The sequence below is a fragment of the Sarcophilus harrisii genome, chromosome 4, assembly GCF_902635505.1.
Source record: "Sarcophilus harrisii chromosome 4, mSarHar1.11, whole genome shotgun sequence".
Lineage (NCBI taxonomy): Eukaryota > Metazoa > Chordata > Mammalia > Dasyuromorphia > Dasyuridae > Sarcophilus > Sarcophilus harrisii.
This window is the reverse complement of record NC_045429.1, coordinates 382,084,816-382,099,461: the sequence shown is the minus strand read 5'-3', so window position 1 is coordinate 382,099,461 and position 14,646 is coordinate 382,084,816. Positions and strand designations below refer to the sequence as shown.

General features: G+C 35.4%; 1 protein-coding gene across 2 annotated transcripts in view; it reads right to left on the bottom strand.

Annotated features, from left to right (window-relative positions):
- C4H1orf100 (chromosome 4 C1orf100 homolog) overlaps positions 1–13,698 on the bottom strand; it is a 39,067-nt gene extending 25,369 nt beyond the window's left edge. The window contains exons 1-3 of one of the 2 annotated variants that reach the window (XM_031966974.1): positions 13,556–13,698; positions 1,581–1,665; positions 1,414–1,481 (exon numbers count right to left, since the gene is read on the bottom strand). In XM_031966974.1, the coding sequence (XP_031822834.1) occupies positions 1,414–1,469 (56 nt within the window). In that variant the 5' untranslated portion in view covers positions 1,470–1,481; positions 1,581–1,665; positions 13,556–13,698. The remainder of the gene's footprint in view (positions 1–1,413; positions 1,482–1,580; positions 1,666–13,555) is intronic. The other variant, XM_031966975.1, reaches the window with a different exon arrangement.
- Between the last annotated feature and the right edge of the window lie 948 nt (positions 13,699–14,646).

Here is a 14,646-nt window from a genome sequence, read left to right as displayed (position 1 = left end):
GTTTGTAGGTATTTAGGAGAAAGAAATCTAAGAGAAATAATAAGAGTGCTCTCAGGGCTATGATAAATGGCAAAAGAGAGATTTTCTCTTCCAAGGAGAAAAATAACCAGTTGGAAATAATAATAATAATAATAAAGGCCAAGAGTAACTGGATTTTCCAAGATTATGGTTGTAATTAGAGAACACTTAATGACATTACCGGACACAAAGCCATCATGAGGAGATGGCCTATGGTGTTCCCTATGGGACAAGGGCAAGGAATCAGGAGCTGGAATATTCTTCTTTGTGTTTCTGGATGCAATTGGGGCTAAGTGACTTGCCTGGGATCACAAAGCTAAGAAGTGTTAAGTGTTTGAGTCCGGATTTGAACTCAGATCCTCCAGATTCCAGGGCTGGTGCTCTAACCACTGTACCATCTAGTCTGGAATGTTTTGAAACTGCATTCTTATAGAAACAATTAACTTAGCTAGGCAGGATGTTCCTGTAAAATGTAATTTGACTTTTGAAAAAATAAATACAGTCTGTACATTTTTCTCTAGCGATACATCTGTTCCATTAATTAAAAAACAGTAATGCTAAATTCAAAAAGAAAGGTTAAGTTTGGAGAGGAGCAAATAGTCCAGTTTAGCTGAACACAGAGTACAGAATAATAATAATAATATGTCATAAGCCTGGAAAGTTAATCTGGAACCAGACTGTGAAGAACTTTGAATGCCACACTAAGAAATTTGTAGTTGATTCTAGCAGTAATAGGGAGATACGGAAGTCTGAGTAGACATTGTGAGAGTTAGGATCTGAGCTGAAGCATCATCCATAAGAATCTAAACTGAAGGTCTCATTATAGCAGTTATGGCCTTTCTAACTTAACTACAAAATGAAGGTTTACTTTATGACATCTGAAATACTTAGAGTATGTTATGGGGGCTTCTATGATGCCCATCCCTTTTAAGCTCACAGAAAATAACTACTCAATGAACTTGATCATTTTTTGAGGGTTAATTAATGCTGTGACTCTGGCCTGCCTGGGAAAAACACAAAAATCTTCCTTAATCTTTATTCAAAGTTTTTCTGTAGTAGTAAATGGATTAAAGACCTGTTTATTTTGTGATTAACAAAGGACAGAAGTGATGGGGGTGGGGAGCTCCAAATTTCCAGCTATGACACTTTTGAGTTCAGACCAATAGCCATACAAAATGGCAAGATTTAGGAAATTAAATTAGCAGAACTAATAGCTTGACCATTCATTGAGCTTCCATGAAATTCCCTTCAAGAAGCCCCACTATTGACATTTCCAGCAGTAACTAATACAACTAATCAGTTGGGAACTAGCTGCATAATTTCTCTGGTATGCATCTATCTGCTCATTTCAAATAGGGCATTAGGAAGATGCAAATATATCAAGAAGTACTTTACCTGGAATACTGGACAGGCTTTCGATCCTTGAATTCTCGTAGTCTTATATAAGACATAGTGAATAGAGGCTTGGATAGGGAAAAAAAAAAAAATTTGATGTAAAAGGCAAGTATTTGTATTTAAAATTAAAAAAAAAATTTGTCTATTAAAAGATATTAAGATTCAACCTTATCCCTCCCTTCACAGAAGAAAAATGACACAGAAAATGACTATCCTCTTCCAGGAAATAAGAATATTCCTCTTCAAAAATACCTAGGGAAGAACACAAATGGTAAGGGACATAATAGCAAAACAAATGTCAAGTCACAAATACACATTGTATGAAGACTTATTCTACTTTTTAAAAGTCTGGTTTTTTGTATAGACTAAAAGTGATTTTTCACTTGATGAAGTATTCATCCTTTCATTTAACAAACACTTATTAAACACCTATGATGGGCAAGGCATTGTCCTAAGTGGTGGGATTAAAAAGAAAAAGCCAAATATAGTTATCCCTTCCACATCCTGACTTTCTCCATTGCAGTTTCACTATATCAAGGCTCTGCATAAAAAATTAAATGGAAATCTTGGGAGAGTTTTGTGGAAACCACAAATTACACACAAAGTCTAGTATATGACATAGAAAAAAATTAGAAATTCAGAAGTGCATAATTATTATTATATCAACATATTTTATTTTTTTAATACCATGATAGTTCAGACTTCTCTGTTTGAAGGGAGGACCAAAAAATTTGATGCAGATTTTCTGGATCATGGGGGAATTGCTTCCCTAATCCCTGCAAAATGGAAGATAACTGTAATTTCTACTTTCAAGGAATTTACATATAATTGAAATTAAACATCCAGATATTCTAGTATATTTATAGACATACCCAAGGTAGGAGACCTGCTTCAGGAGAAAATATTTTGCAGTTCTTTACTAAATGGGTGAAAACAATCCATCAACCATGTAGCTAGAATAGGATGCATCTTCCAAACTACCAGACTGGGACATTCTCTCTCTTTCCGATGCATCTAAGGGAGATAAAGATCCTGTTCTCCCATGACACAGGGATCGCAAACTGAGAGGGATGAGAGGGAGAGAAATCTCTTTCCTTCCCTCCTTTTGGATCCTGTGGCTCTGACAGATTTGTGGTTTTGCCCTGTCCCATTTGTCCTGTTCTATTCCATGCTTGAGGCATTGGCTTCAGACTCTAGGAGCGGCTACAGTTTAGTCATGGTTCCAGGTTGGGTGCTGTCCACAGCTCAGCAAAATAAGCTCTGAGAATCTAAGGTGTATAGACTGTGAGTACCTTTAGAATTAGTCAGCAAGCATTTCTTAAATGTCTACTATGTGCTAAACATGAGGAAGAAGAGTTCCTCTTGGACAAGCTGTAAAGAGAGAGAAACCTCTCAGTCTGGTAGTGAGAGTGCTTAAAATGTAGCCTGTTAGTTTTGCAGTCAAAAGAAAGAAGCTGTTCCTATCTACATGGTAAGAGAACAGAGACTGTCTTCTCCCAGAAGCAGATTTGACATTTTCCATACGGATATCTCCATATTAAGTATGTAAAACAAAGCCCCATTACATCTGCCTAAATAATTATAATTCACATTTGTATGAGCATATTAGGGTTTAGAAATCACTTCTTTCACAACTCCTTGAGGTAAGTAGTATAAAATTATTCTCATTTTACAGACAAAGAAACTGAGACTCAGAGACATTACTTGTGTTGTTCATAGTTATTAAGCTAGGGAGGCTAGATTTGAAGCTAGTTAGCTCTCTCAACTAAGACCAGCATTCTTTTTGATGATATACTCTGATGTCCTGAAAATGATTCAATAGACATATTTAAATTTTTTTCAAAACATTTTTATTTAAAGTTTTGAATTCCATTTTCATCCTCCTCCTCCTTCTCCTCATTATCATCATCATCATCTCCCAGGTTTCTTCTGGCCCAGATTGCTCTATCCTGCAACCTTAGAGAGGGAAAGGTTCCTTGCCCTTATGCTGATTGCTCACAGTTCCCTGCTGTCTCGCTCAATCCTTTCCCTCCCTCCAGGCTATTGCCATTCATCACTACATATAGCACCATAATAGTTAATCTGTTCAGGCATTCTTCCACAACTGCCATCCTCATCTCTCCATCCCCCAGGAATAAATATTTTCTCCCAATTTAAACAGGGCTCATTTTCAAAAAACTGTCCCTTATAATTTTTTTTTTTTCTTCTAAGGCAGGAGTTCTTATCTTTGGGTCTGTGAACTTATTTATATATACATATAGATCATATGAGGTATATGTATATTTATAGATCCTATTTAAAACTATAAAGATATACAAAACTACTTTAATAGTTATATAAGACATATGTATATGTAAATGACATGTGAGTATAACTGGTTTCCTTTTAAAGCCTATGCAGTTTATTTTATGCATTTAAAACCTTTTTCTGAAATGGGTCTACTGGCTTTACCAGACACTGCTAGAGGGGTTCACAAAAAAGATTAAGGACTGCACGTCTAAAAATCATGTTTTCATAGAAGCAAAGAACTCTGTTAGGCAAGGCTCTGCCTGTACAATGTGATCCATTTTATAAAAAATATACAATCCACACAGATCTTCTCTGTAGCACATCTGTCTTGTTAAGTGAGACACTGTTGTATTCAATTCAAAAGAAAAACCTAATTTCTCTCAGGAACTAAAAGAGGTTCACCATTAACAATCTGTTGATAAATTCTTTGGCAGTCCATAGAACAAACTTAAAGGGTGGTCTTTAATCCTATTTAGCCTTTTCTAGCTCTTCAGCCAAGGGACACTGGGCCAGAAAAGAGGGCAAAGGATGCTAAAAATCCCACCATTTCTAGATGTATAACCTTGAACTTGGCTGTGGATATTCTGGAAGTGAGCTCCTTATCCAATGACCATATACTGCTGGAGGATCTGAATGGCATCTATACTTTGACATTTATGCTATGTATAATAAAGCCAGAACATAAAAGGAAGTTTCAGATATTAGAAAGATTCTTCTTAGATTCTCTGGGGAAGCCAAAGACAACAACAACAAAAAGTTGGTGAAGTTTATTTGCTCTAACAGCAGTTGAGCATTTTCTACCTCTCGTCTCCATGCCTTTGCTAGGCTGCCATTTCTATCCCAAATGCACTGTCTTCCACTTTTAGTCTTAGAGTTCTCAAGCACTGCTTCCTATAGAGACCTTTGTTCCCAACTCCCAGATCTTGATAAGTCTTCCATTGATTCCCAGTAATGATTATTTTTTGTTTACTGAATATATGTTTTGTGTTTATTTATAGATGCATATGTTTCCTCCAATGGAATATATATTCTTTTGCTTTGCTCTCGAGAGCCTGGTACATGGTAGGTACTTAATAAATGCTTGTTGTATTATCCTGTGTACAAATGCACAAGAAACATAATTTCATGGAACATCTCATATTGAATAGCTCAAAATAAATAATTGTAGCAGGACTAGGTATAGATATACTTCTTGCTTACACTTTGAAATGTTGTCTGGGGTACCCTCACATTTCTTGCCTTTTGATAGCAATCAAGGCTTTGTGTGATTATATTATTGGAAATGTGTGGGGTTGGGGTAGGACTTCTCACTTCACACTAACATTTATATAGTAATTGTTTTGCACAAAGCATCGCAAATGTGTTGAAATGGGATCATTCATGAAAACACCTGACCTGGGTAGGATCCTGGTCATCTATTAAGTACATCTTCTTTAATACCTCCCTCCCCTTACCAAGTTCCTGCTTTTCCCTTCTTTTCCTCCTCTCAGAAATTCCTGCCTCTCTCCTGAGTCCCATCTTCTACCATGAGAATCTCTTTACTATAATCTTTTTTTTTTTCTTTCTTTTTCTTTTTTTATTTTTTTTTATTGCTGAGGCAATTGGAGTTAAGTGACTTGCCCAAAGTCACATAGCTAGGAAGTGTTAAGTGTCTGATTTGAACTCAGGTCCTCCTGACTTCAGAGATGGTGTCCTATCCACTGCGTCACCTAGATGCCCCTACTATAATGTTTCACTACAACAACCCCACAATGACTGCCTCCTACTCTTTCTGCCTCCTAGTTAAGGTTGCCCAGTTCAACTACATTTAACTGGGGCTGACTGTCTTAAGTGCTTTGTTGACCTTGCTTTGATCTACTGCCTCTCACAAAGTTTATTTCTCCCTTTCTCCCTCATGATTTTTGCCTTAGTACTGGTTGTGTCAATTGTGGACAACTAACACACTCCATGTTGTCTGCCTTTTCCCCTAGCCCACCCACCTCTCCCACCCAACTATTGAGTTTGTTCTAGGCACCAGAATTCAAATAAATCCATGGCTCTCTTTGCTTGACAACTTCTTCCTTCCCTTCCTGAGTTAAAAACATTGCTTTCTACAAGCTCATTCGCTATAATAAAAACTGGGCATTAGCTCTGTGTCATCACTATATCTTGAAAAGATGGATTATCTTTTCATGTAGTGTTATTAATATTGATATAATTCCATCACGACCACACAATTTGGTAGTTCCCTGGAGTTCATTACAGTAAGTTGTTAGGTATCTCACTGCTCTAAGATGGCATTTGGTGCATTACAAATAGTGCTGATCTCTCCTCAGGGCAAAAAAATTGGAAACCGAGGGGATGCCCATCAATTGGGGAATGGCTTACTGAAGTGTGGTATATGTTTGTGATGGAATATTGTTGTTCTATGGGAAATGATGGAGGATAGCTAAATGGCACAGTGGAGAGAATACTAGTCCCGGACTCAGGAGGACCCGAGTTCAAATCTGACCTCAGACACTTAACACTTCCTAACTGTGTGACCCTGGGCAAGTCACTTAACTCCAACTACCTTGCAAACACACACACAGCCCCACCCACAAGACCATACAAATATATCTAATGGTTGCCATTGCTAGATAAAGGGTGGCAGGGAAGAAAAAAGGGGAGAAAAGAAATTTACATTATGGGAAATGATGAGTAGGATGCTCTAAGGAAAAAATAAACAAACCAACAAATCTGGAAAGTCTTCCATGAACTCAAGCAAAGTGAAATATACTGTACACAGATAATAGCGATGTTCTGAGATGACCAGCTGTAAATGACTTTGCTTTTCTCAGCAGTACAGTGATATGACTCTCTGAAGGACTTATGACGAAAAATGTTCTCCATACCCAGAGAAGGAACTGATTGTGTTTGAATAAATATTGAAGCAATCTCTTTGTTGAGGGCCAGTATTAAGTCCATGAACAGCAAGAGTCCAGTCCAAGTATTACTTGAGACCTGCTCTCTGTTAAGGGAAACAGTTCAAACTATTGGCTCACCATCTCCCTAACAATTAATTAATTATAAAGACATACTTGGTAAATTTATGATAATCTTGTTGGACAAGGCATTTTAACTATACTATTTACCCCTTAATAATGAATTAAAGACATTAAGGAAATACATTAGTATGATAATTTCTGCTACTTACTACTCTGTTTCCTCAAGTACTTTGATACTGATGAGCATCACAACTATTCAGTTTACAATATTTTGTTGTCAAGTACCTTGGTACTGATTGTTAAGGTGGATACTGAAATGTCAAAGTATGGATCGTGTATTAACTCTGGAAGGTATATGATGTCACCTGAAGGTAGGTAGTAATAATGTAGCACTAATTTAAAGAGTATATGAACCCTGACCCTCAGATTAATAAATGGAAATTGCAAAGCATATCTTCTGCCTGGTCTCAGATATTCATTTACACTCGGTATTCATTGTAATTGAACTCCAACATCTTTCTTTCGCACTCTTTTTTTCAACTTAATTTTTCTTGAGGGTTTTTGTTTTCATTAGGGTGGGAGATCCATGTTTTCTTTTACCACATGACTTTTATGGAAATATTTTGAATAAAAAAAGGAAAAGAAATAGTGCTAAACTTGAAATCAGAAGAGACCTGAATTCAAAATCTACTTCTGAAGTTTATCAACTGTATGACTTTGGTCAAGTCATTTAACTTCGATGAATCTTAAAAATAGAAATAAAAATATCTTCAGTACTCACTTCACAGGATTATTGAGAGGACATCTCATGAGATAATGCTTGTTTATGCTTTGCAAATATTAGATGTCAATTATTATTACATTACATTGTTATTGCTTATCTTTTATTCCTTTTTTTAACAATAGTTTTTTATTTTTCAAAATAGAAAGATAAGTTTTCAACACTAACCCTTGCAAAATCTTGTGTGTCCTTCATTTTTTAAGAGAACCATCACATCAGGGAAGTGATGCCATGACATTTGAATGAGTTGAATTTAAATGAGGATGGGCTGTGCAAACTCATCAGCCATATTCATATAGGGAAGGGAGAAAAGGGACTAAGTATTTCAATAGCCCCATATGATGTTCCAGGTAACTGTGCTGAGTGCTTTTTACAACTGTTACTTCATTCGATCCTTACAAACACCTTGGGATATAGGTACTATTATTAACCCCATTTTACAATTGAAGAAAATGAGATAGAGGTAAAGTGATTTGTTCAGGATCACAGATTTAGAAAATGTGTGACTGAATTTGAATTCAGGTCTTTTCCTGATTTCAGGCCCAGTGCTCTAGCATCTGTCTTCCAAAAGGGAGAAGCTAGGACAAAAATGGATTAGGTTATTGCTTAATTACTTCATTTCATGATTTAAACTTGAAAAGCAGGCTGTTTGTTAGGGATCATAGAACTAGAAGGGATCTCAGAAATTGTCTAGTCTAAGCCTCCCTCATTTAATATGACCTAATTCCCAGGTGAAGCAATTTGTCCAGTCTCACACAGAAATGAAGTAGCAGGGCCTAGTATTCATCCTGTGTCCTTCGACTCCAAATCCAATGTTCTTTCCATTCTGCCTTGCCTCCCAAAGTTGATTTTTTCATTCCCAAGGAAGAAATGGGTGGAGGGATGGGAGACATTGGCAAATAAGTTCAGTGTACCTGGAAATAATGTCTTCCTAATAAAGTTGGAATTAACTTTGCCTTTGAGGATGGAATATTTTGCCAGCGTCTAAAAATTTTGAGTCACCAGTCTTTGGAATAAAGCAGTCATTCATTGGTTACCAAGTTTTGTCAGTCATCAGAAGCAGTCCTGATTTGCAATACTCACCCAGCAGCATCAGTGGCAAATGGTCACTGAAGTCAAAAGGTTGGGGCAAAGTCCTTGGAGAAATAGCAAATAACTTGACTTTCAAAAAAAAAACTAATAGATATTGACAGAGCTTATTTACCAGAGAAATAGGCTGAGAGAGGCTGTCTGGTCACTCCCTCAACTAACTCAGTATTACCAGTTTTAGACATAGAAGGGCACTCAAGGACAGCTAGTGGCTAGAGTGCCATAGCTGGAATCAGGGAAGACTCATCTTTCTGAGTGTAAATTTGATCTGAGACTTCTTAGGTATGGGACCCTGATCAAGTTACTTAACCCTGTTTGCCTCAATTTCTTCATCAGTAAAAATAAGCTGGAAAAAGAAATGGCAAACCATGCCAGTATATTTGCCAAGAAAACCCCAAATGGGGTCACAAAAAGTCAGACATGACTGAAAAACAACAACAACAAAGAGAACTCAAAGATCTTCTAATCCATCATCCTCTTTAGGGATGAAGTGACTTGACCAGAATAATATAAGAGAAAGTAGCAAAACCAAGATTTAAAGGCAGATCCTCTGACTCCAATCAACTGTAATATTTTTAATATGTTTATTTATTTATTTAGCATACCACTTTCTTCTATTCATTGTCAGTTAATAGTTCTGCTGAACATTAGCCCTCTATTTCATAACAATAACTCACATTAAGATGAGGCTGCACAGTGTGGGGTGTTGAACTTAGAATCTGGAAAACTTGTTTTTATTTTCCATCTTTGGCATTTACCATGTGACAATGAACAAATCATTTAATCTCCATGAACCTCTTCTCATTTGTAAAATTAAGTGAATAGTTAATAAAAATATTTATTAAGTGTCTACATTGTGTCAGGAACTGTGCCAATTAATCACTACCAATGACTGTAATACCTCCCTCAAACAGCTATGTAGGATAAAATTTAAATATATATATATATAATATATATATATATACATATATATATAATATATATGTATGTGTATGTGTATAATATGTATACACATACACAAAGATATTTATGTAGATATATACACACACATATATGCTATCAAATAATTATGGAGGACATACACACACATATATACCTTCTCACACACATCTATATACATATGTATGTATGTGTATGTATATTAAGCATCTCTAAGTTATAGTAATTATGCTAATTGCTATTGACATCTGTGGTACCTATCTTATTTAGGATAAAATTATAGATAGATATATCTATCTTGTATATACATCTATCTGTCTAAATATATCTATCTGTATCTATATCCATCTATTCTATCCTGAAAAAATAGAGGAATTTCTCTCTTTGTCTCAGTCTCTCTCTCTGTCCCTATCTTTCTGTCCCTCCCTCTCTCCCTCATTGTTTCCTTTTCCAGTGGATCCTTTTTATCAGGCAATCTGAGCTGAAGTCACTTGCTCAGGGTCATACAGCTGGGAAGTAGCTGAGAGGGGATTTGAACTTGACTCATCTTGACTCCAGGCCCAGCACTTTATTCTCTGAACTACTAGCTACTTCTTTATGAGCCATAGACACAGTCAAATAAGTAACTAGACCAAGAACTTTTGTTGCTGTATCTTAAGATCTCACAGCAACCTTATGAGACAGTCAGCAGAAGTGCTGTTTGTTCTTGTTGAGTTGTTTCAGTTGTGTTTCAGTTCTTTGTGACTCCATTTGGACTTTTCTTGGCAGAGATACTAGAATGGTTTGCCATTTTCTTCTCCAGCTACAGATGAGGAAACCGGGCTAAGCAGGTTTAAGTGAGTTGCCCATAGTCACACAACTAGTAAATATATTTCAGGTCAGATTTGAGTCCAGGTCTCCCTTACTCCATGGTATCACCCAGCTGCCCAAAAGTGCTATTATCTCCCATTTAAAGTACAGAGAAACCAGGGTTTAGAAAAGTTAAATGAAATTTCTAATAGTCACATTGCTGATCTAATAAGTTGAAACCTCAAATATAAAGTCCAAATTCTTCCTTTCTCTGTTCTTTCTCGCACAAAAATATAAGCTGTAAGAGGAGATTGCAAATATTTCCACTTTTATTCCATCTGACTCATTGAAGTTCTCCAATTAGGCCAAACTGACCTTCTTTCTAGTTGTAGACCTTTCTCCATGACATTCCATTTTCCATTACCAGTTTTCTTTGCATGGGCTGACCACCATGTCTGGAATATACTTCTTCATATCCCTAGTTGCCTTTAATGTCCAACTCAGATGTCACTTCCTACATAAGACTTCTTACTCATGTAGACATCAGTGGTCCCTACCTTTTGAAATTGTTTCATATTTTATTTGCTTCATATTTACTTATGTATACCTGATATATATTCAAAAGTAGATTGTAAATTCCTTGAAGGCAGAAACTATTTTTTGTCTTTTAATCTTTCAAATTTGTAATTATAAATTTATATATAACATACACATTTATACAATATAATGTGCAATATATAATGACATTTATAAATAATTTAAATTTGTAAACAAACAAGCACTTATTATACACCTAGTATATGCTAGGCACTATGGAAGTCACAGTTTAATGGTGGAGAAAACATGTAAATAACTATTTATAAAAAGCCTAAAAGGAGAGAAAGCATTAGCCTTGGCATAATGCCTGACACATATTATTATTAAATAAGTTTATTTAGGTATTTAATAAATGTTTGTTGTTGAGTTAAAATGATTATAAGCTGCTGTGAATGTTTTAGTCAGTCTTACAAAATGTAACCACATCCCAAATCTAGATGTGACAACTGAAATATGAACACATGACACTAACTGTTGGGTTTCACTGTTATATTTATCATCATTTCCATATTCTTGTCAGCCAGTACTACATAAGTGTTTTCTTCACCATCATCACCAGCATCTTTCATCTCATTAAAAATATAGATTATTATTCATTGGTTGTAACTTTAGTGATAGATTCTTTTTCTTATTTTCACACAGCAAATTCTTCCAGAACCAAAGCAAACCCCCTGCCTCAGAGGAGATAAAACCCCAAGATTTAATTTTAGCTTGATCCATATTTGAGAATTATATCTGCATTGGTTGGGAAGTTGTATTCCCTGTCCTCTGAAATTGAAACTTATTAATGAATCTACTTTTTGTTTTTAATCACTGCCATGAAATTAGCCAGCTAGAGTAGTGTGTCAAACTTAAATAGAACTCTGCCCTTCATATTAACTCAGAAAATCAAAAATAATTAACTACATTGGATTGTACTTTTAGTTATTTTGGTTAAGCATTTCTCAATTACATTTTAATTTGGTTTAGACTGCATTTGGGGATTTTGCTGGCTCTGGTCTGACATTTCTGGTCTAGGGGTTTGGAATGAGCAACAGGTTTCTTTTATATGGATCTTCAACATGCTACATTTGGAGAGTGTATTAGAACTCTTAGCAATTTTTTCAGTGTTTATCCTAAGAGTGAACACCATAGAACCATATATTGTTACCTAGTATTACACATACTATATCATAGAGACCACCAACTGAGAAAACAGAAAAAGGAGGGTCCATGACAGAAGCCTTGAGTATATGTACATTTAGGGAGCATGATATAAAAGATGAATCAGCAAAGGAGAAATGGTTAGACAGCTGGGAGGAGAACTAAAAAAGTTGGGTCACAGGAACCCAGATAGGAGAGAGTATCCAAGGAGTAATCAATGGTGTCAAATGCTGCAGAGAATACAGGAAAAATGAAGGTCCAGAAAAGTTCTGATTCTCTTCCTACTTCCTCTGGCAATGAAGAGATCATTGATAACATCGATGAGAACACTTGCAGTTGAGAGTTGAGGCCAGAAGTCAGATTGCAAAGTACCAGAGCAAGTTATAGAGAGGAGAGGAAGTGGAAGCAAGGAGTGAAAATAACTTTTTCCAGGAATTCAACTGAAAGGGAAAAGAGCTTGATAATCTGATAGAATGATTATTTTGTTTGTTTTGCTTTCATATTTTGTTTTCATTCATATTTATATTTTATTTTCATATTTTATTTCCATTATTCATTTCATACTTTATCCCCATTTTCAATAAAGCTGAAACAGACAAAAATTAAGTGATTTTACTAAAGTCACACAACTAGTAAGTATCTGAAGCTAGATTTGAATTCCAGGACCATTATCTTTCGTGCTGCTTCTAACCACCATGCATAATCCGGGATAGATTTCCTTTCTGGTTACTAGAATAAAGCCAGAGTATTTTCTCTCCAAAAATGTGATTAAATATCTCTGATTCAATATAATGTGGTGTATTGAGTAGGAAGTATATTGATGAAATTTGACTCCCAGGTCTTCCACTTTCCCTAGTTCTCTAGAAAAAAAATGAAGGAAGCATTAAGCCTAGCTTGTACCCTTCAGATAAAACTGTATCTGATCCAAGGACAAATTTTATCATCTAGTTTTTGGGGATTTGGGAGTTTTTATGTGTGTATTATATGTGGGCTTTGAAACATTATGAATTGCAGACTGATCCAGACTCAGACTCATAAACCACCCAGCCTCCCCTGTTACTCATAGATCCTAAATTCATAAACATATCTAAAAGGCCACATATAGGTCAGGAATCCAGACTTCTGAAGCTCAGAGAATAATCATTTGTCTTCTAAAATCATTTACTATAAGGTTCTTTTAAATAGCAACCCACACCCTCTATTTTCTATACCCAATTTTTTTTTTGGTTCAGACCTGTGATCCTGTGGGTTTTATATGTATAAGCCAGAGAGGAAACTCCATTCACCAATGTAACTCAGCAACAGCTCTGTATTTTGTAGTTTTAAAGCGCTATATAGGACAGAGAACTGGTGTGCTCAGGAATACAATCACTATAAGTTGGACTTCAGCCCAGGTCTTTCATACTTTATACTCTATCCACCAAGTCTTAATGTTCCTTCCCTTACAACACTTAAAAAAAGATTTAATTTGTAAAAATTTGGTGAGTTTTCAGAACTATTTATTTTTATGGAATGTCAGGTTTCTATAGTAAACAACCATTAGAGTTACCTGCTTAGGCTGGTATCATGGCAAGAAGAAAATCTGCCCTTCTTAGATGATGAAAGGAAAACAAAAACAGCATTAGAAGAACAATAGTATCTTAAGAGCCCTAGTTTTAGAAATCTGACAATGAAACAACTTTCTTTATGGAGAGTAGACTTAACCATTTACATCATAATTGAGGTATTATGAAGTACTTCTTTATAATGGGCCCTAGATAGCTACTAGAAGTCAGGGACTTTTATCATCATACAGCACAATATTTAGTACATAGGGATGGCTTAATAAATTCTTGTTGATTGATTGATTGAAATTAGTCCAACCTAGGGCAAGTTTTGGCATAGCATGATCTTAGTCCCTTCCTGGTTTCTCTAGAAAAATTCATTTTCACATGAAACAGAAAAGCTATTAGGACCAATTTTTTATACATTACTGAAATTTTATTGTGAAAGAGGAAACATAAATGAAACATACCAAGAGTGTTCTAGAGTCTAGCTTCTTAAACTGTCGATCATGAGATAAACTGAATGTGGGTCTTGCAGAATTATGATTTATTATCAGTAAATGTTTGATTTATATATCTATTTTATTTACCTATATACCAAAGATCATGTAAAAAATTTCTTGAATGAAAAGTGGTCACAAGTGAAAAAAGTTTAAGAAGCCCTAGTATAGAGCAATATTTCCCAAACTTTCTTCTCAGAAGGTGTCATGAGATGGAAATGAGATCTACGAGAAAGTTTGGATACTTAGTGATATTTTCTTCTTGAAAATATTAAGTAATGAAATCCTGTATGTTTTGTGCACCAATTTTCGGGGATGGAAATTGTTTTAAAAAGAATTTTAATGATAAGGGATGAGGAACCGACTGATTTATCTAATTCCATCCATGATTCCCTCCTCTCCTTTAGGACTTTGTACTAACGACCAATTATTCTTTTTAAGTATTCAATTTCTTATCTCCCCTCTACTTCCTATGCTTACAAATGTGCTTTAAAAACAATACAAAAAAAACCCCTTGATTTTTTTTATTCTAACCAGCTATTGTTTCATCTCTCTTACTTTATTGCTAAACTTCCTAAAAAGTTATTTAAAATTAA